Source organism: Pleuronectes platessa, chromosome 12, assembly GCF_947347685.1.
Source record: "Pleuronectes platessa chromosome 12, fPlePla1.1, whole genome shotgun sequence".
NCBI classification, from domain to species: Eukaryota; Metazoa; Chordata; class Actinopteri; order Pleuronectiformes; family Pleuronectidae; genus Pleuronectes; species Pleuronectes platessa.
The window spans coordinates 25583337-25606971 of NC_070637.1; the positions used below are offsets into that span (position 1 = coordinate 25583337).

General features: G+C 44.9%; 3 protein-coding genes and 2 long non-coding RNA genes across 6 annotated transcripts; 2 read left to right on the forward strand and 3 right to left on the reverse strand.

Annotated features, from left to right (window-relative positions):
• Positions 1–12: 12 nt before the first annotated feature.
• Positions 13–2634, reverse strand: pno1 (partner of NOB1 homolog). Its single transcript, XM_053436289.1, has 7 exons — positions 2322–2634; positions 1503–1649; positions 1339–1422; positions 1093–1153; positions 863–980; positions 375–445; positions 13–295 (listed from the first exon to the last, which is right to left on the reverse strand). The coding sequence occupies exons 1-7, from the start codon at positions 2514–2516 to the stop codon at positions 228–230; spliced, it is 744 nt and encodes a 247-aa protein (XP_053292264.1). The 5' UTR covers positions 2517–2634; the 3' UTR covers positions 13–227.
• Positions 2635–5531: 2897 nt separating this feature from the next.
• Positions 5532–9972, forward strand: dnaaf10 (dynein axonemal assembly factor 10). Its single transcript, XM_053436956.1, has 8 exons — positions 5532–5830; positions 6758–6858; positions 6969–7099; positions 7223–7324; positions 7554–7669; positions 8039–8173; positions 9099–9196; positions 9304–9972. The coding sequence occupies exons 1-8, from the start codon at positions 5645–5647 to the stop codon at positions 9509–9511; spliced, it is 1077 nt and encodes a 358-aa protein (XP_053292931.1). The 5' UTR covers positions 5532–5644; the 3' UTR covers positions 9512–9972.
• LOC128453861 (uncharacterized) lies at positions 8668–10844 on the reverse strand. The gene is made up of 2 exons (XR_008341550.1): positions 10722–10844; positions 8668–10211 (listed from the first exon to the last, which is right to left on the reverse strand). It is a non-coding gene; the product is annotated as an uncharacterized LOC128453861 (long non-coding RNA).
• Positions 10845–11022: 178 nt separating this feature from the next.
• On the reverse strand, positions 11023–12434 carry LOC128453351 (uncharacterized). Of its 2 annotated transcripts, XR_008341497.1 has the most exons (4): positions 12253–12434; positions 11946–12166; positions 11488–11597; positions 11023–11270 (listed from the first exon to the last, which is right to left on the reverse strand). It is a non-coding gene; the product is annotated as an uncharacterized LOC128453351 (long non-coding RNA). The 2 variants fall into 2 exon arrangements; XR_008341496.1 differs by having other exon boundaries at positions 11023–11597; positions 12253–12430.
• An 8155-nt stretch (positions 12435–20589) lies between these two features.
• Positions 20590–22988, forward strand: c1d (C1D nuclear receptor corepressor). Its single transcript, XM_053436193.1, has 5 exons — positions 20590–20646; positions 20900–21035; positions 21846–21912; positions 22070–22125; positions 22214–22988. Exons 2-5 carry the CDS (start codon positions 20904–20906, stop codon positions 22418–22420), a joined length of 462 nt encoding a protein of 153 aa, XP_053292168.1. The 5' UTR covers positions 20590–20646; positions 20900–20903; the 3' UTR covers positions 22421–22988.
• Positions 22989–23635: the final 647 nt, after the last annotated feature.

The window sequence follows — 23635 nt, forward strand, 5'->3', positions numbered from 1 at the left end:
CTGAACTCCGTCTTCAGAGGTTTCACTTTTTTTATTTACACAAACTATCAGATACATGAACATTCTGTTGTTGCATAACTTTTTCCTCATTAGGAATCTGATCCAATAACCAGCTGTTTATGAGGCAGTCAGTGGAGCCTGAGGAGTCGGCAACAGTCTTAACAACATGGATCCAAGTGGGAATTCCACCAGCCAATGGGGGGGAAGAGATGACAAACGGCAACCAATCAGAATCTCTCGGCACTCCTGCTCGCCACCACTCTGATGTTACCGTAGACCTTTGAAGGTGGACTTCCTGTGAGCACAAAGAGGTTTGAAGGTCAACACCCTGCGTCACATGTTTCCAGGAGATTTTAACACAAACACACACTTACCTAGGATTAAGTTACAAATGGCCGTCCGGGCCATCTTGATATTCTGGAAAGATCCTAATAAGTGAATTTTCCTGTGAAGGGACAAAAAGATTTATATATTTTGGGGTTTCAAAATAAAATCACATGAACACCAACTGCGCTGCGTAGTTTCAAAAGAGAAACGACAGAAGTGGATCTTTGTTCTTTTTCAGTGTGACGACAGTTTCTACTGATTAAAAATAAATTTTCTTCCCCCAGGTTTGGTCATAAGGAACAAATTTGATCAAAACAGTAATTCACAAACTTTAATATATTAAGTATCTGTTTTCTGTGTGAATAGAGCGACAGCAAAACTATCAATTTCCAGGTAGTTTGCAGTGAAACCGACAAATATTCAACAGCTAATGAAGACATTATGAAGAATAACCTCAGTGTCGATAATCACTGGTAAAATAGCAACAACAAATGGTCGTGATTATTTATTGTTATGTGCAGAAGTGAGTTCTCACGTGTCTGCCAGCACGATCCGAGTCTTTGTGACGTTCTCGATGGTGAATTTGGTTTTTCCTCCTTTTCCTGCGATTCTGCCGATGGCTCTGGATAAATGATCTCCCTTCAGAGGTTTCACTGCCAACACACAATAACCACAGACTCAGGTTTAGTGACTTTCACAGAAAGGAAAGAGAAGTGGTGATAAAATGTGGACAGTTTCCGAGATGACGGGTGTCTGTGATCTTACCGTCTGTGACATCAAAGCTTTCTAGGAAAAGCTCATCTAATCTGATGAGAGCGAGAGAATCCTGGAAAGAGAGAAAGAAGTTAAATCAAAGAGAAGTTTAGTTTACATGTCCCAGGGAGGAACCTTCATTTACTGGCAGCAGAAGAGACTAATCAAACTTAACGATGTCTTCACAGATACCAGCACCTTGAAAACACGGATACTAAAAACCTGATTCAAAGAAGTAAATTATATTAGATAACTTACTTCAACCTGGAATCCGAGAACAAACGCTTTAACGAAATCCGTTGCTTTCGTGAGGGAGCCGATGTCCTGTGTGTCTTTACACGTCTGAAAGAAAAAGAAGCTCATCACACACACGATGGACGACCAGAGGAAACACAACCAGGGGAACGTGGTCAGTGACTCACTTTGATTTCCACGTTCCTCGATTTGAGGTTGAATCGGACTTGGAGGTGCAGGTTCTCTACGATGGGGGTGTAGATCTTCAGCCAGTTCTCCTTCAGAGGCGTGTATCTGTGAGCGGGGATCGCGATCTTACGCATCTCAGTCGGTCCCTGAAACACACGTAAACAAATCAGAACCAGTGTTAACAACCAGCTGTGTCAACAAATTTATTAAAACATAAACTGTTGTGATGAGAGAGCTGAAGATCCATCCGCTTAGAAGGACGATCTTTGTGTTTCTGTTTTTAATGGTTCAGATGTACGATTCAGGCGAAAGGGTTTTCATAGTTTCATCTAAAATTGTACGAGTTGTTGTTCTCACTTATCTAGAACGGGCCTTTTACGTTTAATAACGTTATATTTACATCGGGAGCGGCTCCTCTCTACGGAGGCAGCCATGCTTTTTTTACAGTAGCCCAGGGTTAGGGTTAGGGTTAGGTGTTCAACTGCAACATGACACTTCACCACTAGGTGTCACTACATTCTACACACTGGACCTTTAAAGTTTTCTTGACACAACAACATTAACCAGGCAAACACAACAAATAATACCAGAGGATCATGACAAGCAGAAATAAATCAGTAACAGTTTAGTAGAGGGTGAATAATTCAGTGTTTACACAGTTTATTAACTTTAGTATTGAACTGATATTGTTTGACTTCATGTCATCTTGTGGTTTCAGTGATGCTGGGACTTTACTTCCTGCAGTCACATTATGAAAGTGATAATAATAATATGTATATAACATGAACTCGTCCCTCTGGTCGTCGGACGCGTGTTACCTTGAGTCTGTCGCCGGAGATCGGGGGGAACTGCGGCCGCTTGCTGGCCAGCGATTGCTCCGTGTCCATGTCCGCTCCATCTTGTTCGAGCTTTCTCTTCTGGGTCCTTCTCTTCACCTGGATGAAAGCCTCCGGGTCCACGGGGGTGTCCGCGACGGCGACTGGGACAGACTCCGTGTTCTTATCAACGTCCATTGCGAATTTAAAGCAGAAGAGAAGTTAAACCGGAGGAAAGAGTGAGAAGTGGAGGAGCGAGAGGCCACGGCGACATGAGGGAGATCCGCGTGCATCAAAGAGGACCCAAAGTCCCACCGCGCCAGTGCCTGTACAGAACAACACAAATAATGACGTCTTAACTAAAAATATAAATATCTCGATCTGCTGCCGTGATTGATTAAGACCCTGTGCACATTTTTGAAAATGATGTTTATCTGCGTCAACATTTATTTAAGGAGTTAGTTTTCCGCCAGGCATTTCTCTGGGCATCCCCGACAGGAGCAGCAGGACCCAGGTTTGTTGTGGCAGCGAAATTCAGAGAGACAGCGGCCGCGCGTGGAAGAACTTCCGGTGGCAACAGGAAGTGCCACTGATCTGTAAAGGCTGCTGCCACAGCTGTTTGGGGCAGATTCCTTTGCTTCCACCCGGTTAATGGGCAACTGCCCTGAGATTCATACAGAGTTTATGGATGTTTATCAGCGTGTAGTGTGTTTATCTGCAGATATGCGTTCAGATGGTTTTTGAACGTATTGTTGGTTTCAATTTATCTGCAAAATTTGAAGAAAATGTCTTTCCTTCACTTGAGGCTCTGAGGCATCTGTCACACCTTGTTAATGTCTATTAGACAAACTGTGATATGTGAATATGGGCTATACAAATACAATTGTATTGATTGATTGATTGTTCAGCTGTCAATCACACACTGACCTTCCATTATCATAGATATTTAGTTCTATAGAAATTTAGAAATCTATAATGACACTGCCATGAATGTGTTTGAAAGAACTAATGTTGCTGTGGTTTTCTGAATCAAAGTAGAACTCAGGTTGTTTGATGTTTTAGAATCTGTGTTGATCCTGATCCTCATCAATGAGCTGATTCTTTGATCTTTTCTTCTCCACATGTGAGATGGATTGAAACAAACTGATGATGCTCTGAGTCCATGAACTCACTGAACAAGAGTCACTGAACAGAACAGACTTCACTGATGAAATGATCAATGAACTCAGAGCGTCAACATGTCCAACAGGTCAACTTCATTCTGGTTGGATTTACAGAGCGAAGTGTTATGGGATGTTTGGTCACATTGTAAAAGTGGAACCTGGTTTGTTTTTATTACGGCTCATCTCTGTAAAGTGTGAATCCACTCGTCCTTTTACATATTTAATATACAGGCATATTATCTGCTGCTGTGTAGGTTTTGTGCTCTTTTTGATTTTCATGATCTGAACTAAAGACACTTGTGGCAACTGTTGAAAGCTGCCTTCCAACCGTGTGACATCACAGTCAGCTGCCTTCCAACCGTGTGACATCACAGTCAGCTGCCTTCCAACAGTATGACATCACAGTCAGCTTCCTCTACACAACAGTGTGACATCACAGTCAGCTGCTTTCCAACAGTGTGACATCACAGGCAGCTGCCTCTACCCAACAGTGTGACATCAAAGGCAGCTGCCTTCAAACAGGGTGACATCACAGTCAGCTGCCTCAAAACAGTGTGACATCACAGTCAGCTGCCTCTACACAACAGGGTGACATCAGAGGCAGCTGCCTTCAAACAGGGTGACATCACAGTCAGCTGCCTCTACACAACAGTGTGACATCACAGTCACCTGCCTCTACACAACAGTGTGACATCACAGGCAGCTGCCTTCAAACAGGGTGACATCACAGTCAGCTGCCTCTACAAAACAGTGTGACATCACAGTCAGCTGCCTCTACACAACAGGGTGACATCACAGGCAGCTGCCTTCAAACAGGGTGACATCACAGTCAGCTGCCTCTACACAACAGTGTGACATCACAGTCACCTGCCTCTACACAACAGTGTGACATCACAGGCAGCTGCCTTCAAACAGGGTGACATCACAGTCAGCTGCCTCTACAAAACAGTGTGACATCACAGTCAGCTGCCTCTACACAACAGGGTGACATCACAGGCAGCTGCCTTCAAACAGGGTGACATCACAGTCACCTGCCTCTACACAACAGTGTGACATCACAGGTACCTGCCTTCAAAGAGTGTGACATCACAGTCAGCTGCCTCTACACAACAGTGTGACATCACAGTCACCTGCCTCTACACAACAGTGTGACATCACAGGCAGCTGCCTTCAAACAGGGTGACATCACAGTCAGCTGCCTCTACAAAACAGTGTGACATCACAGTCAGCTGCCTCTACACAACAGGGTGACATCACAGGCAGCTGCCTTCAAACAGGGTGACATCACAGTCACCTGCCTCTACACAACAGTGTGACATCACAGGTACCTGCCTTCAAAGAGTGTGACATCAAAGTCAGCTGCCTCTACACAACAGTTTGACATCACAGGCAGCAGCCTTCAAACAGGGTGACATCACAGTCAGCTGCCTCTACACAACAGGGTGACATCACAGGCAGCTGCCTTCAAACAGGGTGACATCACAGTCACCTGCCTCTACACAACAGTGTGACATCACAGTCACCTGCCTCTACACAACAGTGTGACATCACAGTTAGCTACCTTCCAAGAGTGTGACATCATAGTCACCTGCTTCTACACAACAGTGTGACATCACAGTCAGCTGCCTCTACACAACAGGGTGACATCACAGGCAGCTGCCTTCAAACAGGGTGACACCACAGTCAGCTGACTCTACACAACAGTGTGACATCACAGGTACCTGCCTTCAAAGAGTGTGACATCTAAGCTAGCTGCCTCTACACAACAGTGTGAAATCACAGTCACCTGCCTCTACACAACAGTGTAACATCACAGTCACCTGCCTCTACACAATAGTATGACATCACAGTCACCTGCCTCTACACAACAGTGTAACATCACAGTCACCTGCCTCTACACAATAGTATGACATCACAGTCACCTGCCTCTACACAACAGTGTAACATCACAGTCACCTGCCTCTACACAATAGTATGACATCACAGTCACCTGCCTCTACACAACAGTGTGACATAACAGGCAGCTGCCTCTACGCAGCAGTGGCAGTTCCTGCTACACCGGAAGTGCCTCTACATTTGAGCTAGCCCTGTCTTGGAGTTCACGCTTGGACCTGAGTCGCGTTACTTTCCATCAGGTTCTCTGGAGATTCGAACCCAGCTCACATGTCGTCTCCTCTGTCGAAGCCTCAGATCATCGCGCACATTCAGAAGAGTCTGAACTTCACCGTGTTCGACACCAAATGGATCCCGAGCAGCGCCAAGTTCGTGTGCGTGGGGAACTTCCCCCGAGGAACCGGAGTCCTGCAGATCTACGAGGTCCAGCAGGGAGAGGCTCTGCTCATCAGGGAGGTGGGTTCACTCCTCAGGTGTCCTCATTTGTCTTCATTTGTCCTAATGTCTCCTCATGTCTCTAAAAGTCTCCTGATGTCTCATGATGTAACCTAATGTCTCCTCATGTGTCTAAATGTCTCTAAATGTCTCCTCATGTCTCCTCATGTCTCTAAATGTCGCTAAATGTGTCCTCGTGTCTCCTGATGTGTCTGCATGTCTCTTCACGTCTATAAATGTCTCTAAATGTCTCCTGATGTCTCATGATGTCTCCTCATGTGTCTAAATGTGTCCTCATGTCTCTAAATGTCCCCAGACACACTCCAGAATGTGTCCGTGTTAACTAAGGTTTCTAGGACAGTCTCCATGGTAACCACGTTAGTCCAGAGACACTTGTCTCCATGGTAACAGGCAACATACAGGCGGCAGTGACATGAGATCAAAGAGATTTTAGTCCAACGTGTCTTTAAAACGTCTTTATTTTATTATTGTTGTTGTTTTAAACTGCAGATGATTCATTTACAAAACAACACAATAGCACTGTTCAACTCTCCCAGCCCTGAGCTGCAGAGTTTCTGTCTCTCCTGTAATAACTGAATGTGCACATCTTATATTCATATTAAATGTTTATGTCATCTTCCTGCCTGAGTCATCACTTTGTCTTTAAATGCAAACAACGGCTGAAACACACTTGTCTCTTCTTCGTCTCTTGTTTATTGGCTCATTCTTTGTTTAAATCGTATATTATATATTCATAAATATCATGTGTATCATCTACTTACTGGACTGATGAGTAGTGTAGCTGGATAGTTGGATAAAATAAACTGTGACAAACACTCCCACTTTCTCTCATACTTACTTATTGTTTTTAGATGAATTTTGATTTGTCACTCACACACTTACACTCCTGCTGTGTTACTAACAAACTCTGCTTCTCTTGTATTTCAGGTGGAGAAACCGAAGCCCATAAAGTGTGCGACATTTGGAGCGTCCTCTCTTCAACAGAGACACATAGCCACTGGAGACTTTGATGGAAATCTCAATATATGGTATTTTATACACATTTATTGACCCAACACAATTGATTTTGATGTCTGGCTGAGTTTAAAAGTGAGTTCACGATGAGCCTGTTTCAAGTCAGAGCCTCTGATGTCCACAGGAACCTGGAGGTACCTGATGTCCCTGTGTACAGCGTCAAGGCTCATAAAGAAATAGTGAACAGCATCCATGGTGTCGGTGGCCTGGGGATCGGTGACGGGGCACCGGAGATCGTCACTGGAAGCAGAGATGGTTAGAAGTTTATTTATTATTTAAACCTTGATGACTACAGATATTTAATCCCAGGTTGAATGTTTAAAAATCAAATGATTTCATGTTGAACTAAGACATCATTGTTTTATTTGGGTGTTCCAGGGACAGTGAAGGTTTGGGATCCCAGACAGAAAGATTCACCCGTCGCCAACATGGAGCCTTTGGAAGGAGAAACCAAGAGGGACTGCTGGACTGTTGCATTCGGTGAGAAAAACAAAAGAACCAACATCCACAGGTTCTAAAGACCACAGCCGTCCAGTCCAGCTTCAGAAACCTGCTTTCCCAGTGCACATGAATCCTCAAAGGCTCAGCAGAGGTTTAATAAAAAAGTCTTTTAAATCACTTTAAAATGTCAAACCATCTCTGGACAGATGTCCCCTGTCTTCCTCCTGAATTAGTGAGTGTTGATTTTTCTTTGACTCTCTCACTACAGGCCACGCCTTCAACGATCACGACCGCTGTGTGTGCGCCGGCTACGACAACGGGGACATCAAACTCTTCGACCTGCGGAACATGTCCCTGCGCTGGGAGACCAACATCAAAAATGGGGTGAGGTGAACTCCTGGGCTGACATGATGAATCCTGAATTATATCTTTGACAGCTGCTGTGATCTCTGTGAAGCTAGTTTATGTTTTTATTCGGATAAACTGTCCAAATACACATTATTTCTTCTGCACTGGAACCAGCACTTGAACAACACAGTGGATAGAAGTGACTTCCCAGCATCATTTAGACTGAACTGAGGTCAATGCCTGGTCCCACCACATGTCACATCAAAGCACGGCACTGGCCAGATTTGATAATTTATGTTATTATATTATTTTAAGGATGTAACGTCATAATGTCAGTTTATAGAAAAACACGTAGTGAAGATAAATGCCCGGGGACTAACTGTTGTTCTTGAACATCACGAGCAGGTCTGCTGTGTGGAGTTCGACAGGAAGGACATCAACATGAACAAGCTGGTGGCCACGTCGCTGGAGGGGAAGTTCCACGTGTTCGACATGAGGACCCAGCACCCCACCAAGGGCTTCGACTCCGTGTCCGAAAAGGTAATTGACCCCGAGGGGGAAGTGAGCCAGACGGATGTTTGGCTCCGATATGTAGAAAAACGTCAAAAGATTAGTGTCGCTGTTATTGTTTTTACATTTGTACGGTACAGAGGGAATTAGGTGCACACGTCGTTTTCACAGCTGGAAGAGTTCTGAGTCGTGTTTGTGTAACAGTCTCTGTGGCTTCGTGACACCGGGCCAAGAACGACAGAGAGCCAGAGAGGAGAGAGGAGAGAAGCTTTCTGTGGATAAATGCAAGAATAACACACTTAAATTGGTGTCGGTGCTCAGTGCAGCCCGGTGTTTGCCAGGTAGTGAGAGAACAGACGCCTCAGCTTTCTCAGTATTTGTCCAGTTCTTCTGAGCGACCAACAGGTGGAACATCAGCGTCTCCAGCCGTCAATCATAAGCTTCCAGCTGATAGTTCTGGTCTAAATCACGATATAAATGTGTCTCTACACACAAGTTGTAATAGTGGCCCAAGACTTATTGGATTTCTTAACATATTATTTTATTTATTTTCAGTTTTGCGTCCGTCTCGTGTGAGAAAGTTGTGGACGTTCTATTTACCTGAAGCTGTTCAGAGAATGAAAATGTAAAACAAGGGATTTACATCATGTAGGTTGAGCAGTTTACACAGAGAAGGTGGAGCCTGGTGAACGTGAGGGCAGGGGAAAGATAGATGAGATCACACAGGGGATAAAAACTATATATGAGAGACATTTATTAAAGAGTTCCCAGTTTAAATCAGAATCATAGAAAGAGTTACAACTGCTTAGGAAACAATCGTAATGTTCTAAGGCCACATTATTGACCCTCATCCCATTAAAGTGGTTGAGAGGTTTTTCTCACAGCGTTCAGAGAGGGGCTCAGAATTAATTACTGATTTAATAGTTTGGGAAACGATCCCTGTTCTTTGTTTCAGGCTCACAAGTCGACCATCTGGCAGGTGAGACATCTACCTCAGAACAGAGACGTCTTCATGACGGCAGGGGGAGCAGGAAACCTACATCTGTGGAAATAGTAAGTGTTTATCTTTCACCACAACGATTTGTTATTCCATTTCATTTGAATCAAGGTCTTTAGGATTCATCATTAACTGTGAAACCCTTTTGTTCTGATGATGACAGTGAGTATCCTGCTCAGAGAAGCAAGCCGGACTCTGAGGGCGTGGACGTGGGCGTGGCCGGCAGCGTCAACCTCCTGCAGAACGTCACTCTGTCCACGCAGCCAATCGCCAGCCTGGACTGGAGCCCGGACAAGCAGGGCCTGTGTGTGTGCTCCGGGTTCGACCAGACGGTCCGCGTGCTCATCGTCACCAAACTCAACCAGGTGTGAGACGGTCGACCACAACTGACACTGATGCTGCGTGCAGCCAGAACCTCACGGGGTTAAATCCCTTTTTCTGAGGCTGATTTGTTCCTCTGGTCGTCTTTGGATCAACGTTTTCCTGCTGCGGGTCTGATTCTCATCTTTAGACTGAACGTGCCAGAAAAGAATTAAGTTCAACTGAACAGTGAGATGTTTGTTTTGGATTTCTCTCTCTCTGTGTGTTTGGTTTGAACTCAGAGGTGATGTTATCCTCTAGTGCTGAGAAACCTCCCTGTTTCCTGGGCCTCTGTTCAGACGGATGAATGAGTCTCACAGCTTCCAGTTCAGATTTATACTTTGGGGATAAAGATCTAACTTCTTCCACTAGTTCCAGGCCTGCTCACTGAAAGGCTCTTCCTCGTTGCACTATGGCTGCTCACTTTGTGTATGACTCTGTTTCAAATTAAATCTGCTTTTGAAGGAAAGAAGATTTCCCCAGTGTCTTCTTAATGAAGAACATAATTATTATGATATATATCAGCAGTAAGTGGAGTCGTGAGTTATTTGCTCAGAGGTGAGAAGCATCGTCATATCCAGCATCTGAACCTGAAGAACTCCTGCAGCTCCTGGTCGTCCTCCTGTCGGTCGTGGATCCTCGAGTAGACGCTCCTCAGCAGCTCGGTCCTGCACTTTGCATCCAAGACCTCCATGTACTTCTCGATGCTGCCTACAAACACAAACACAACACAGACACACACACAGACACAAACATAATCAAAGACACACACACAAAAACCAGTAGAAAAGCTTTTACACAGGAAAGGTGGTTGTCATGTTGTGAATCTGCCAAGGGGGTCTTCAGTTTGTCAACAGGACGATTTCCACAATTCCATTAAAATATATTGAACATGTTTCTAACTTCAGTCAGTTATTTATCTGACATCATGCTGCATGTGTGTGCATGTGTGTGTCTGTGTGTGTGTCTGTGTGTTACATGTCACGCTCTATCTGACCATCGCACCAGCTGAATGTGATACATCTATATAAATAGCAGGTTATGGTATTTCACATGGGCCTGGCTGCAACACTATTTGTTAAGTATGATTGTTGTGTGTCACTCGATGGGTGGAGTTTCTCACATAATATGGTGTAAAGTGTGTAATAGTGAAGAATATGAGAAGTCAATTGATCATTCAACATGTTCTACAGTGCTAATAATACCAGAACTAGAACTCACTCAGGCCCATGACCTTTGCGTGTGCCACGAGGCTGGGGCCCAGCTGCGGGTGCTGGTACTGATCCAGGGTCAGCAGCAGGCGGACGATCTCTCCGGTGATGAAGGCGTCGTGGAGGCTCTGCTCGGCCACGGGCCTGAGAGGGAACCTGCAGTAAAGCTCCACTGCAGCCCGAGGGTCCGACGGCTCCAGCAGCTGCACCAGCTCCATGTAGGCCTCGTGGAGCTGGTGAGCAGGTAACTCATCAACTACACTGGAAATCAACACCAGACTCCTGCAGCTGAGTGTATGAATAATGACCTGCAGTCAGGTGGTCCTCACAACAGGGAGGTTAATGAGGTTCTTATTGAGGAAATGTCTGAGCTCTAAATGTCCCAGATAACCACTGACCCCTGGAGCCATGGAGATGACCTCCTGGTAGAGCTGCTGGGCCTCCTCCTGGGTGTCTGCCGAGCGGGACAGGGCCCGGGCCAGACCCAGCCGGGGGACGTGGGACCTGCAGTTCACTGGACAGGACGCAGCGTCTCCGTCTCCCACTGGAGCCTCTGGAACTACAGACGTGAAGAGGAGTGACCTTCTCTGACAAGCAGATCAAACGATGTATGATGCATACATATATTTTCAGAGGCCCCTTAAAACAGGCTGGTGGTTGAAATCCCTCTTCAGCACATGAAGAACATTCACCACATTTCTCCTCCATGTTTCTTTCCACCTGTGTCCCTCTGACCTTGAAAGCCACTCTCACTTGGATTGTAAAGTCTGTCTCACCCTCTGCTGTCTCCACAGTTCCGGGACAACAGGCCTGTTTGGACTTGTTGAGCTTTGCTTTAGAGGCATGAGCTGATCCACCGGGTTTGGCTGCTGCTCCAGCTCGCCCCCTACAGGAGAGAACACACAAAACACAAAGGCTCTGAAATAGATTTAAATTGTGGTAATGCAGAGAATACAGCAAATCACATGTGTGTCAGTGTTGTACTCTTATGGTTCAAACTATTTAGTGTAGTCCTCAAACTTTTTTAATATGTGTAAATGTTTCCAAAAGACAAATAATTACCTTTAATATATCTACAAAAACAAGAACCAGAACTTGGTCCAGTGAAGCTTCTAAGATGGATGAACAGTAAGAGTCAGTGTTTGTACTTGAGAAGTGAAGCAGCAGTGAAACCAGATTCATCCAGATTCACGTGAACAAACAGACGAGCTCAGAACAGGTTTGTCCAGCTCACCTGGCTGCGGGTCGCCCGGCCTTCCCCCCCCTGATGGGGGCTGGAGCTTTGGTTACAGCTGCCGTCACTCGGACAGGACCGGGCCCCCCCCCTCCCCCGCCTGGCTCCTCTCTTGGCCCCCCCGGGGTGCAAGGGCCCCTTCACTCCTTTCGGTCGGGCTGTAGATGCTTTGGCAGATTTCTCTTTTTCAGAGTTCTGCCGGTCCTGCCACCATGTTTGTTCTGAGCGTAGATGGGAGGATAGATGTGTCTGTAGTTCACTTCCAAATGTCTGTGATAATTCTGCTGAGTCAGTTACACACACTCACGTGTCAGCTGCTCAGGTGGCGGTCCGCCCTGCGTCTGGTCCTCCAGCTCAATGCTGGCCTGGAAGCTGAGACAGGCCTCAGCTAAGACCTCCTGGGACTTCTCTGAGTCTGGGCTGTTGTCATATTGAGCCAGCTGAGCCAGACCCAGGAGACACAGGGCGTGGCCGTCCCGCGGTGAGGTCACTGCTGCCAGCCGGCAGGTCTGCAGAAAGCAACAGGGGAAGTAGAATGAAAGTAAAGGTTTACAGATCTATGAGCTACACTGTGTTTCCACTCTCACCTTCTCCTGCAGGTCCAGCAGCTCCTGACACGGGGGGATGGAGCTGAGGCCAATCAGATCTGTGAGGGCCCGGCATCTTTTGACCACCGTGGCCTGGCCCCCCCCCTGCTGGTCCAGCCTCTGCAGCAGAGCGAAGTGAGCATCCAGCAGAACCCACTCCAGCTGCCCCCCCACCCGTCCACCACACACACACAGACTCACACTCTGGGCAGCCAGCACGGCGGCACTGAGAGCATCATGTGCATCATTCCAGCACAGGAGCAGAGACGTGGTTTTCATGTGATTAAACACGTATTTAACTGGTTTACACTGATGTGAATGTACTGGTTTGTAACATACGTGTGATAGACCTGCTCAGCACTCATTCCTGACCGTGTGTTTCTCTGCTGCAGCTCGCCCAGGGTGAGGAGGCCTCGCAGGAACTCTGTGTTGAGGCTGGACAGAGTCTCCGGTGGATCCTGCTCCTTCCAGCTGGAGAGAGAAACACAAAGAGGAAGGACGACAAAGATGGTGGTTTGTGAAATGTGCACAGGTCACTGTACTTTATTTAAAACAGTGGCTCAGCAGATGGTTTCTCATTGTGCTCCTGCAGACTTTGATGATGTTTCTCCGAGAGCTCTCACTCCTGCAGGATTAAAACAGAACATCCTGGTGCAGCACTGATACAGACAAGCCCTCTCACTCTCTCCCTCTTTGCTGAATGCATCCACCTCCACCACACACAAACATACACACACACACACACACACACACACACACACACACACACACACACACACACACACACACACACACACACACACACACACACACACACACACACACACACACACACACACACACACACACACTCTCTCTCACACACTCACACACCTCTTGCTGCAGCGCTGGCTGACAAAGTGCTCCAGTCCTTGTTGTAGGAACAGAGCCGCCTCCTTCTCTGTGTCCTCGGAGGCCCTCGGCTCCTGCTGCAGCAGAGCCAGCCCAGTGAAGAACCTGAGAAGATAAACACGGAGGAGATGAGTAACTCATGTTCATCCAGATCACATTGACCCTGGTGAACTGTCGGGCCTCGTCTCACATGGTGACTTCACACATTCTAAGAGTTCCAGGGGAGAGAACGTGTGGTTGAGAGGTTTATCAAAGATGCTCTGATGTGACAGTGACCCAGTTACTATTGCAAACTGTAGCTCTGTGATCTGACCTGAGAGCAGGATGCAGGGGCCGGAGAGCCAGGCCGCTCTGGAGATGCTGCAGGGCTCCTCTGCCTCGACCCTGCAGCAGCAGGAGCCGCCCCACGTGGAGGTTGTACTCCCAGCTGTCTGGACTCAGGGACCAGGCGTCCAGGTACTTCATCAGAGCTCGGTGGATGGAGCTGTGGTTCTCCTCCTCCCGTGGAGCTGATCCACCTCCCTGCAACAAGGGGAGAGGGGGTTCTGACATATAATGATGAATAATAATACAGGGGCAAACATACTTCAATGTGCATCACTTAATGCAACACTGTGTAATTAACTGAGCAGCAGCGCCCTCTGCAGCCACACGGGGTGATGCATTCTGTTGGGCTCTGTCTAGATCAGGTGGATTTCATGATAAGGAAAACCAGGTTATCGATGTGTTGAGTGGAGCTCAGACTGAGAAATAATAAAGCCATATTATTTTTATATTTCTTTAAAGCTGTGTTGTTTTGTCAACACATTAATGTATAAGAACCTGTGCCACCTTCCTCTGGAGGCCGTAGATCTCTGTGGCGTAGTGCTGCTCCTCCAGAACCAGTCCCAACAGAAAGTGGAGCCTGGACTCTCTGGGGCTCAGTCTGATGGCCGACGCACAGTGGACAGCAGCCGTCTCCAGGTTCTGCAGAGGAGACGGGTCGTCCTCGTGCTGCAACATGTCCCCTGTGGAGAGGTGAAGAATAAACACTGTGCAGCCTGGAGAGTCTCAACTCTCAGCATCTGGAAACTAAAAGTGTATGATGCTTTCAACTGTACAAAACTCTGGTTTTTACAGTTCATTTCTAATATACTTTGTTTATTCATTTTAAAAGCTTCACAAAATCACCAAATCTGAAATCCATCGGATGAATTCCCTAAGGAGGAGTTAACCCTACAAGTGTGGAAGTTGCAAAAAAAAATTTCACAATAAATTATAAATAGTGAATTTCCTGTTTAGTTTATGGAATGGCTCCAATAAGCCTTTTCTAAAACTGTTAAGGAGCTAAAACAGAGCTTGTTTGGGAACTTTAAAATACATGTAAATATGGAGAAACAACAGGAGAGGATCTGATCCTCTTCCATTGGGATTCGAGCACAGACACTTCTGCTCTCTCAGTGACTCACAGTGCGTGATGAGGAATAACACAATCTCCTACTCATCCACCGTCTCTCTCTCACTTTACGAATGATTGCATTCATCCTCTGTATTAAATATTCAGAGAGTATAACTTCCCCTGGCAGCAGCCGCCCTTTATCTGTCAGACTGAACTAATGCCACAGCTTACAGATAAAGTCACATGTTTCTAATGTAAATACAGGCAGTATGTCATTCCTGTGATGAATTGATTTCCCCATCCTTGATGATAACATGATATTTGTGTGTTGCAGCAGAAAAAGCTTGTTTATATTTGAAGAGGTGAAGATTAACGCTCTCTCTCTCTCTCTCTCTCTCACCCCCCCTCCCTCCCTCTCTCTCTCCGGTGACTCTTTCATTCAGTGCTCTGGGATCAGTCTTGAATGTCACTTCTCAGAGTCGTCAAACAATTAGCGGGGCACAAGTAGCTGAGGAGAGACGAGCAGTAACTCGAGCGGGTGGCACGTCGGGGACTCGAGCTCCCGGGGCCGACGCTCACCAGCACGTTTTCATGTATTTTTTAATGGCTGAGCTGCGGAGCGTTATTTTAAACACACAACAGACAGTTGTGTTGTTTTGCTGCAGAGCACAAAGGAAGCTCTCTGTTAAAATGATAAAATGCTAATATAGATAAAACGATTTGTAGCCTGCTTGCTGTATTTAACCCAATCACAACTTTATATATATTGTTATGAAGCTGTTTATATTCCCTTTGACTTGGGACTTCCCTGTAGTTACTGATCCTGCTCTGTTGCTCTGGATAGAGTTACATGCTGGTTACATGCCTGGTTGTGGCAGGTGTTGTCGGTAGAGTTTCAGATGATGCTCTGCCAAGGCCCACAGCTCATTCACATTGTCTTCTCCTGCTGTGGTTTGAAGTCTCTTCTCCCAGTTACGCACCTGAAGAAGACAAAGAACACGGGAATCCACCTGCACGCCAAACAGTGAAGCTTCAACAGACATGAGGAGACATGATATCATCTATATTTTGATTTACAGTAAAGTCCTACTTAAGCAAACCCTGCTGAGATGTATTCACCTTTAGAGCCTTGATATAGGTATATCATTAAATAGATAACAATCACACAAGGTAAAGCTAAATAATAACTTCAGTATTGTACATGGACAATGCAGAGTAAGATCACATGATTGATTTGTTACCTCCAGAATGTGTTTCGTCTCTATTTCCAAACAAGCGGCCGATGCAAAGAGCTTCTTATACCAACTCGTCTCTGTGACCTCCTGGAAACCAACAAGAAGTCAAGAGCATTTACATGTTCTACGGTTTGTTGATGTTCCTCATTCTTAGTCAAGATAAACAAGTATGATGCAAAAACAGTTACACAACTCTGCACCAGCTCCACAAAAACCTGTTTCATCCATCACAGTCTTAGCGGAGTTACCCCCCCACACACAGAGACACGATACTCTGACTCTGGAAGTTAAACCGGCCGTTAGTCACCGTGAAGGAGTGACGTGTGAATAAAGGATGAGCAGTCGATAGTGATTGTGTCGATGAAGATGAATATTGTTTCATCTTTCACACTGACCTTTGAATCCAGGGCTCCTGTGGGCCTGTGTGGGCAGAGAGCAACGTGTGACCCCAGCTCAGACAGTCTCATCACTCGGTCACATCCTGTGTTAAAAGACAACAACAACAACAACGTCTCTAGCAACACAACACAACAGGATTACATCTGCAATAGAAGCAGTAGTGCCATTTGTGTTTGTGTTATATTAAAGTAAAACAATCTGAAAAACTTCCCGTTGACCACAAATACACAACTGACTGAGCAGAGGAAAACTCCTGGATATAACCTCCTGATATTTAATCCAACCTTTAGCCTAGACAGCTGGATACACAAGGTCTCAGTTAAACACAATATCCCCTTTGTTACAGCGGATATTCGTTAAAAATTGAGTAACTCTAGATAAATCTCAGTGTAGGTTAACTTTCTATTATCATAAACAGTAAGAGAGGAACTCTGAAGAAAACCACATCATTAAAACTTTGTATTCCTCAGTCACTGAGACGTGTCCTGGTGACAGTTACCTTCCTCCTCTCTCTCCAGCTTCAGACAGTCACTCCACCCTCTGACCTTTAACACAAACCACGAGGAGCCTTTCCTCCTCAGCAGCTGTGCTCCAGACAAACCTTCCAGGGCTTTACCTCGGTAAACAAAGAAGCACTTGACCGAAGCAGCAGACATCTCCACGTCAAGGTCCCGCTCCGCGACCTTCCAGCCGTCCCCCAGAGGACAGGCGCTAAGTGGGTGGACTCTCGGTCTCCGTGCCAGCATCTCACTATAAGGCCTGGAGAGGGTCTGCCTCGGGTCACTGCAGATCAACACAAGGAGCAGGTCCGTCTTCACAGTGTTGGTTGAGCCGTTACAGACGATATGAAGAATCTTTACCACATGGATACGACAGGATTTAAAGGTTTTAATTTACCTAATATCACAAATAGCTGTATTTGGGAATCAGTGGCCATTTGGAGTGTTAACGTGAGACTGCACACGATAATGCTTGTTGATTTAACTTTACTTTTTTTTTATCTGCCACAGAAATAAAGCTGTTATATAATAAACAGGAGGTGACAGGTTCTGCAACTACTGCTGATATTCTCTCATAAATCCTCCCACTCGCGCTCTCACCTGTGGCTGATAGACACCGGCCTATAAAAAGCACTCAGGGACACCGGACATTCATAGTCCAGCTGCTGCTTCCCATCAGTGAAGGTCACCGGCAGCGGCACGAGCTCTCGAGTCACCAGCACCGTGTACACCTAACAGTAAGGGGGGGGGGGGGGGTAAAACAATCAATCACTAGTGCAGCACAACTCAGCCCTTTACAATGTACAATATGAATTCAATTTGTTCTGACTTCCATATTGTTATTTATAAATATGACAATGTGGATCATGTGAGATGAGTGTATGTCACCAGGCAGATATGTGGCAGCTATGAAGTGAACGTCAAACCTCTGAAGGTGTGAGTGTGTGTTGAAATGACAAATTAAAGACATTAAGCCTTTGAGTGACAGCAGTGCAACCGGATCAGGACTCTGTGTGTTGATTACACACGGTCCTGGTGCAGCTCGAGTCTGATTCCACCTGTGAATTACTGCCATCTGCTGACCGGACGGAGATCTGCAGCGCGGTGTCTCCAAAGTTCACAGGGACTCGTCGGGAGGCGTCGGTTCCGTTCACCGTGACCGTGATGCGTCGGTCCTGCACCTCGGGACGCAGCGTCACCGCCTCACAGTGGAAGGGAACGATGCCTGGGGGGGGTGAAACATTTATAAAAGCAGATGTTACCTGATGTTTAAATGCAACCTGGTTCTTTTTTCATCATCAAATGGCAACGTCACACATTTTAAACATGTTCTGACACACTACTGTTGCAAATGGATCATGTTTAATATTCGTAGTTCAATAAAACAATGTCAATAATCATCTAAATATAATTTTCATGAATATCTATTTAACAAAAGTCCAATAAACATCTATGAAACATTTTGACATGTTTTAATTTGCTTTGAATTTCTTGAATGAAAGGTGCTACACAAATAAGTTTTGTTGTTATTGTTGTTGTGGTTAAACTGTGATATAACTTGGTTATCTCCACTCACTCTTGTATTCGTAGACGTTGGAGGAAAAGGCCGGATGCAGTAGAACGTCTCCGTCCACAGTCAGAGCGCTGAGCTGTGAGACCTTTGCAGAAAGCCTGGTGACGTCCACACGGTATGTCTTCAAGGTTCCGTCCTCAGCCACCACCTCCACCTCCACCCTGTTCAGCCCATCACTCAGGTTAATGAGGCTGGACCCGTCTCCAGAGAGCTGAGATACACACACACACACACACACACACACACACACACACACACACAATTAGGTGCAAACAAAGTCAAAGTCAACTTTATTGTCAATTCTGCCACATGTGCAGGACTGTAAATGTAGTTTCTCTCAGATCCCAAGTGTAAACATACTGTAAGTACGCAACATATTAGATACTCAGAACATAGTGCACAGTACAACAAAGTATGCAGTCATAAAGCATACCCCCCCCCCCCCCCCCCCATAGGGTTTTTAATGGTTTTTCCTGACTCTTGTTGAGGGACAAAGGACATAACACGTCATTAAGATCTATGAGACATTTTGTGATTTGTGGATTTGGGCTGTAGACATAAAATGTGATCGATTGATTGATTGATTGATTGATTGATTGATTGATTGATTGATTGATTGAGGGTGCTACAGTCCTCCACGGGAAGTGTTGTAATCCACAGGATGTAGTAAACAGCAGCAGTTGTGTTATGATGGAAGCATTTTAAAGACACTGTGTACAAAGAGGATTCCAGCTGCAGGACTCACCATGTAGTGTGACGCTGCACAGTCACTCGTGACCACATCCACGGTCACTGTGTCCACGCCGCTCTCCACCGTCACCGTGTAGTCCGTCACTTCCGGTGTGAAGTCCGGATGGAGGCTCCCCGCAGAGACGCACAGTTTCTCTAGGTCACAGTTGTCCATGATGCCTGAAGTTAGCTCTGCTCCACGGTGTGTGTGCGGTGCAGCTGTTTGTCCGACCTTAGCTCGGCTCGGCTTGACTCGGCTCAGCTCGGCTCCATTTACCTCCCTGACGCTCTGGTTACCAAAGTAACAAGAACACCTGCACCGCCCCTCCTCAGCTACTAGCTAAACAAAGCTAACAGGCTAAAAACAACAAGCTAGCTAAACAAAGCTAACAGGCTAAAAACAACAAGCTAGCTAAACAGCAACCAACAGACAGAAACAGTACTCAGGTCAAAGTATTGTTACTGGAGTAATATAGTTAACCACTACTCAATGAGTAACTGGATATTAAGAGGTAATACCGATGTACACAGCAAATTGATTGTAAATAATGAAGTGACATATTTTTTTCATTTGATATTTGACATAAATGCCATAATACATGTTGTTGAAAGCTTCACTGAATCCTCCATCGTGTGCACAGATGCTTTCAGTTTCCAAAACAAACTGTTACTAATTAATTGCAAGATAGGAAGATGCAGACATTACAAAATAATAATACTATTCAAGCAAAAATAAACCAGATAAAAGATAAACAGGAGAAGAGCACAATTATAGTCACATGGAGTTAAAAGACCATATACATATAAAATAAAGGATCTATCAATCCCTGCAGGAGAGGTACTTTTCTAAGTAAAAGCAGTAACTTGGGTTATTCGGGTGTGATGTCATTCTGAGGACCAAGCTCTGAGGTGTTATTGTGTTTTTTCAACTATAGAATACTTTAATATAAGACTTAAAAAAGTATGAAACCTATTGGGAGAGAAAGTATGTTTTTGTGGGTCGTAGAATCCAGGTTCCATATTTCTGACCCTGTGTTTTAAACGCTCTTTAAACTCTAGGTGGTAATTTGGTCTAGATTTGACTGGTCTACATTTGGTGGTTTGGATTTGGACGTTATTGCAGGAACATAACATTGATTATTATTATATAACATATTCATGTCTGTGTGTTTTCACAAACATAATAAAATATTGTGTATAATATGAGAATCAGAGGAAACAACGCTCATCCTTTTATAACCTGTAACAACAATAAGTTGTTTAAAATAAAGAAGAATCTGTAGTTTAGTAATTTAATTTTAAGCTCCCTTAATTTCCCCCTTGAGAGACAAAGCGGAAGTGACGATAGGGGAAACTATCTTCTTGGTGTTACGTCACTTCCTCTCCTCAGCTTGCAGCGTGTTAAAAGGGTAAAACTAAACATTAATCTTTTAATACCTCCAGTTGACGTCACATTAATAACAAGTGTCGCGTCAGGTGTAGTTTACACGTGTTGTTGTGTTGTTGTTGTGTTAACTCTCACATGAAGGCTGGTTTGTTTAGCCTGTTAGCAGCACACGCTACTAGCCGGCTAGCTAGTTAGCATCACACATGTTTTCTCCATTTGATTGAATCGTGTAACAACAGAGCTGCAGGACCTTGAGGGTTTGACTTGTCCCGCAGGACAATGGCCGCAGAGACGGAGGACTACCCGCAGGAGATCGACGAGCAGCTCACGGGCTTCGACGCCTCCGCCACGTCGGTCAAAACCATGTTGGAGCAGCTGATGTCCATGAACAAGGGCGACCTCGAGCAGAAGGTAGGACCGGGGGAACACGCACTGTGAGCGGCCACAGGCAGAGGCTGCAGGCGCCTGGGTCCCGGATCCAGGTCTTAGACGGGTCCACAGCAGGAAATCAACAGTTAGACCTGTTTTAGTTTCACTCCCACATATGAGAAGAGTGTTTACATCCCTGACTGCAGATTCAACACATCACACAAGAGTGTTCAGTTGTGTTAAAGTGTGAAACCTGCTTCAGGTATTCTTATTAGTTAAATGCGATGCTCCTGTTCCACCAGATGTCTTCTTAGGGAAGTTGTAGTTAATTCAGACACTAAATGCCTCAGCTGCCAATAACCCTGACCCTCAGGTAGAGGGTTGTCCAATAACCAGAAGGTTGCTGGTTCAAGTTGAAATTGTTAAAGCACCATATTTATACAGTTCTGAACACCTGCTGAGTGTGTGGATGCTGGAGCCTCCCTCACCTCTTACTGGGTAAGAGGCAGAGCTCACTACTGGTCACCAGTCTGTCAAAGCACCAGTATTCATGTAAACACCTGTTCTGAGACTTTTATTTACCAGGTGCTTTGGACAATACCATAGTGAGAATAACATATCAAATATATGTATTGAACTTAATGTGAGTCTGTAGCCAGTGGTTTGTGATTTTAATAGGTTTATGTAGGATGGAACATTTAGCTGTTTTACTGAGTATTGTTTGGCAGAGCTATGAGATACTGCCTCACAAGGACAGAGCCTAGAGGACATGAACACAGTCTCTACTGTTATTATTCACTGTTGTAATGTAAAAGCTGGTGCTAGTTATAACTAACTTATGTTTATTTGCAGCTGGATCCTTTGGATCAAGCCAAACTGGACCTGATGTCCACCTACACCCTGAATTCATTATTCTGGAGTAAGTTTTATTCTCTGGATTCACTGAGATCACACATCTGCATAAAGTTCTTCTGAAATATGGAATATTGTCTCTGAGATAACCAGAGCTGACATAACCAGTAACAGAGCTAATGCTACAAACTGTATGTTTATCTTACTTTTGGTTTCTTTTACAGTGTACTTGGTCACAAAAGGGGTAAATCCCAGGGAACATGGAATCAAGCAGGAGTTGGTATGTATCATATTTCTCTGACATGTTCTCTTCTCACTGTTTTTAAGTGCTTTGTCTCACTTGTCTGTCATCACTCTCTGATCTTCAGGAGCGAATAAGGACATACATGAACCGAGTGAAGGAGATCGGTGACAGGAAGAAAGCCGCCCGTCTGGATAAGGGAGCGGCCAATCGGTTTCTCAGGAACGCTCTTTATGATGCAGATGAGAAAGATTCTAGAAAGAAAGCCGTCTACAAGAAAATGGCCGGAGCAGCATCTGACAGCCCGAGGTCAAGGCGTCCGAAGCAGAGGTGAAGAGTGGAGGAGTGGTACGGTCTGGTTCCATTACGGTTTGTACCACTGTCTGGGCATCGAACACTTGATATGTTGGATTGCTCACCAGAAAGGATCCTACGATGGAGTCAGATCATTGGTCGTTGGTTTCCTGCAGCGCTCAGTGAATGTTGCCAACACATCATCCGGGTTATCTGAACAAATTCCAGGACAATGATCCACGCAGCTGCTCTAGAACTCGATGGATATGATGGTGTAATATTTTTGTAGTGTTACGTCATCACTGAGTTGTGTATGTGGAGTTCTCTTAAAAGTTTTATTTGAAAAGACAATAAATCATTAATTAGGTCCATGCAGGTATTGAAATATCATCTTAGATTATGTTTCTTTTATACGAAGGAGAATTGATCATCAAACCTGTGTATTTTTAAAGTGATTCTATGAATCACGAGTCAGATTTCACCTGTTTTTACACTCGTCTTTTTTTCAAACTAAATTCTGAATCTAAAGTCAGTGATGTAATTTTACTAAAATTGACTTTTGCTGAAAAATACAAATAAAAAACTGACGTTTGAGTTTTTTTATGCTGTTTGGACATTGTTGTGTGTTTTTGTGCAGCAAACAAGTTGTTAATAGAATTAAACAAGTCAGTGTAAGTTCCTCAATTGGTCCTTTTCACACTAGATTTTAAGATAACACTATTAAAAGCTGATGTGTTAATACAATTGATGATGGTTGAAGGATCAGGGTGCTGTGAATGATGAATAACTAGGTAGCACTACTTTAGGACTATAGACAAGTTGTAGTCTTCTGTCTTCAGTGTGTGGACGTGGGGGGTGCTGGGATCAGACGGGTAGATTAAAGATGTCAACTTGTGCTATAGAAGCTACTGAGTAAACTGCTTTCACTCAGAAGTGTGTAGAACAAATTCTTTCTAATGACAGCACTAAATTTGTTTAGTGAATTATCCACTTATGAACCACTGGGCCTCATTGATCACACATTATTAATATTCCCATGGCTCCAAACTGGTTACCAATGATTTCTCAGTAAACAGTTGGCTTGTTTACCTAGAATTGTGTGTTTTATTTGACAATTATCATGTCAATAGCAGAACATCTGAGTGTTTGTGTCCTGATGAAACTACATGGAGAAGATTTACAAGAAGGATAGAAGTTACCTTCTGTACATAAACAGTAGAAAATGAAGAATAACATAAAATACACTGAACACATT

Excerpts from the sequence above, each read along its gene's own strand:
- c1d (XM_053436193.1), top strand. The coding sequence starts at position 20,904 with ATGGCCGCAGAGACGGAGGACTACCCGCAGGAGATCGACGAGCAGCTC. Across the intron at positions 21,036-21,845 it reads AGGGCGACCTCGAGCAGAAG|CTGGATCCTTTGGATCAAGC; the intron begins GTAGGACCGGGG and ends GTTTATTTGCAG. Across the intron at positions 21,913-22,069 it reads CCTGAATTCATTATTCTGGA|TGTACTTGGTCACAAAAGGG; the intron begins GTAAGTTTTATT and ends TTTCTTTTACAG.
- pno1 (XM_053436289.1), bottom strand. The coding sequence starts at position 2,516 with ATGGACGTTGATAAGAACACGGAGTCTGTCCCAGTCGCCGTCGCGGAC. Across the intron at positions 1,154-1,338 it reads TTCTCGGATTCCAGGTTGAA|GATTCTCTCGCTCTCATCAG; the intron begins GTAAGTTATCTA and ends CTCTCTTTCCAG. Across the intron at positions 446-862 it reads CGGATCGTGCTGGCAGACAC|GAAAATTCACTTATTAGGAT; the intron begins GTGAGAACTCAC and ends GTCCCTTCACAG.
- dnaaf10 (XM_053436956.1), top strand. The coding sequence starts at position 5,645 with ATGTCGTCTCCTCTGTCGAAGCCTCAGATCATCGCGCACATTCAGAAG. Across the intron at positions 6,859-6,968 it reads GATGGAAATCTCAATATATG|GAACCTGGAGGTACCTGATG; the intron begins GTATTTTATACA and ends TGATGTCCACAG. Across the intron at positions 8,174-9,098 it reads TCGACTCCGTGTCCGAAAAG|GCTCACAAGTCGACCATCTG; the intron begins GTAATTGACCCC and ends TCTTTGTTTCAG.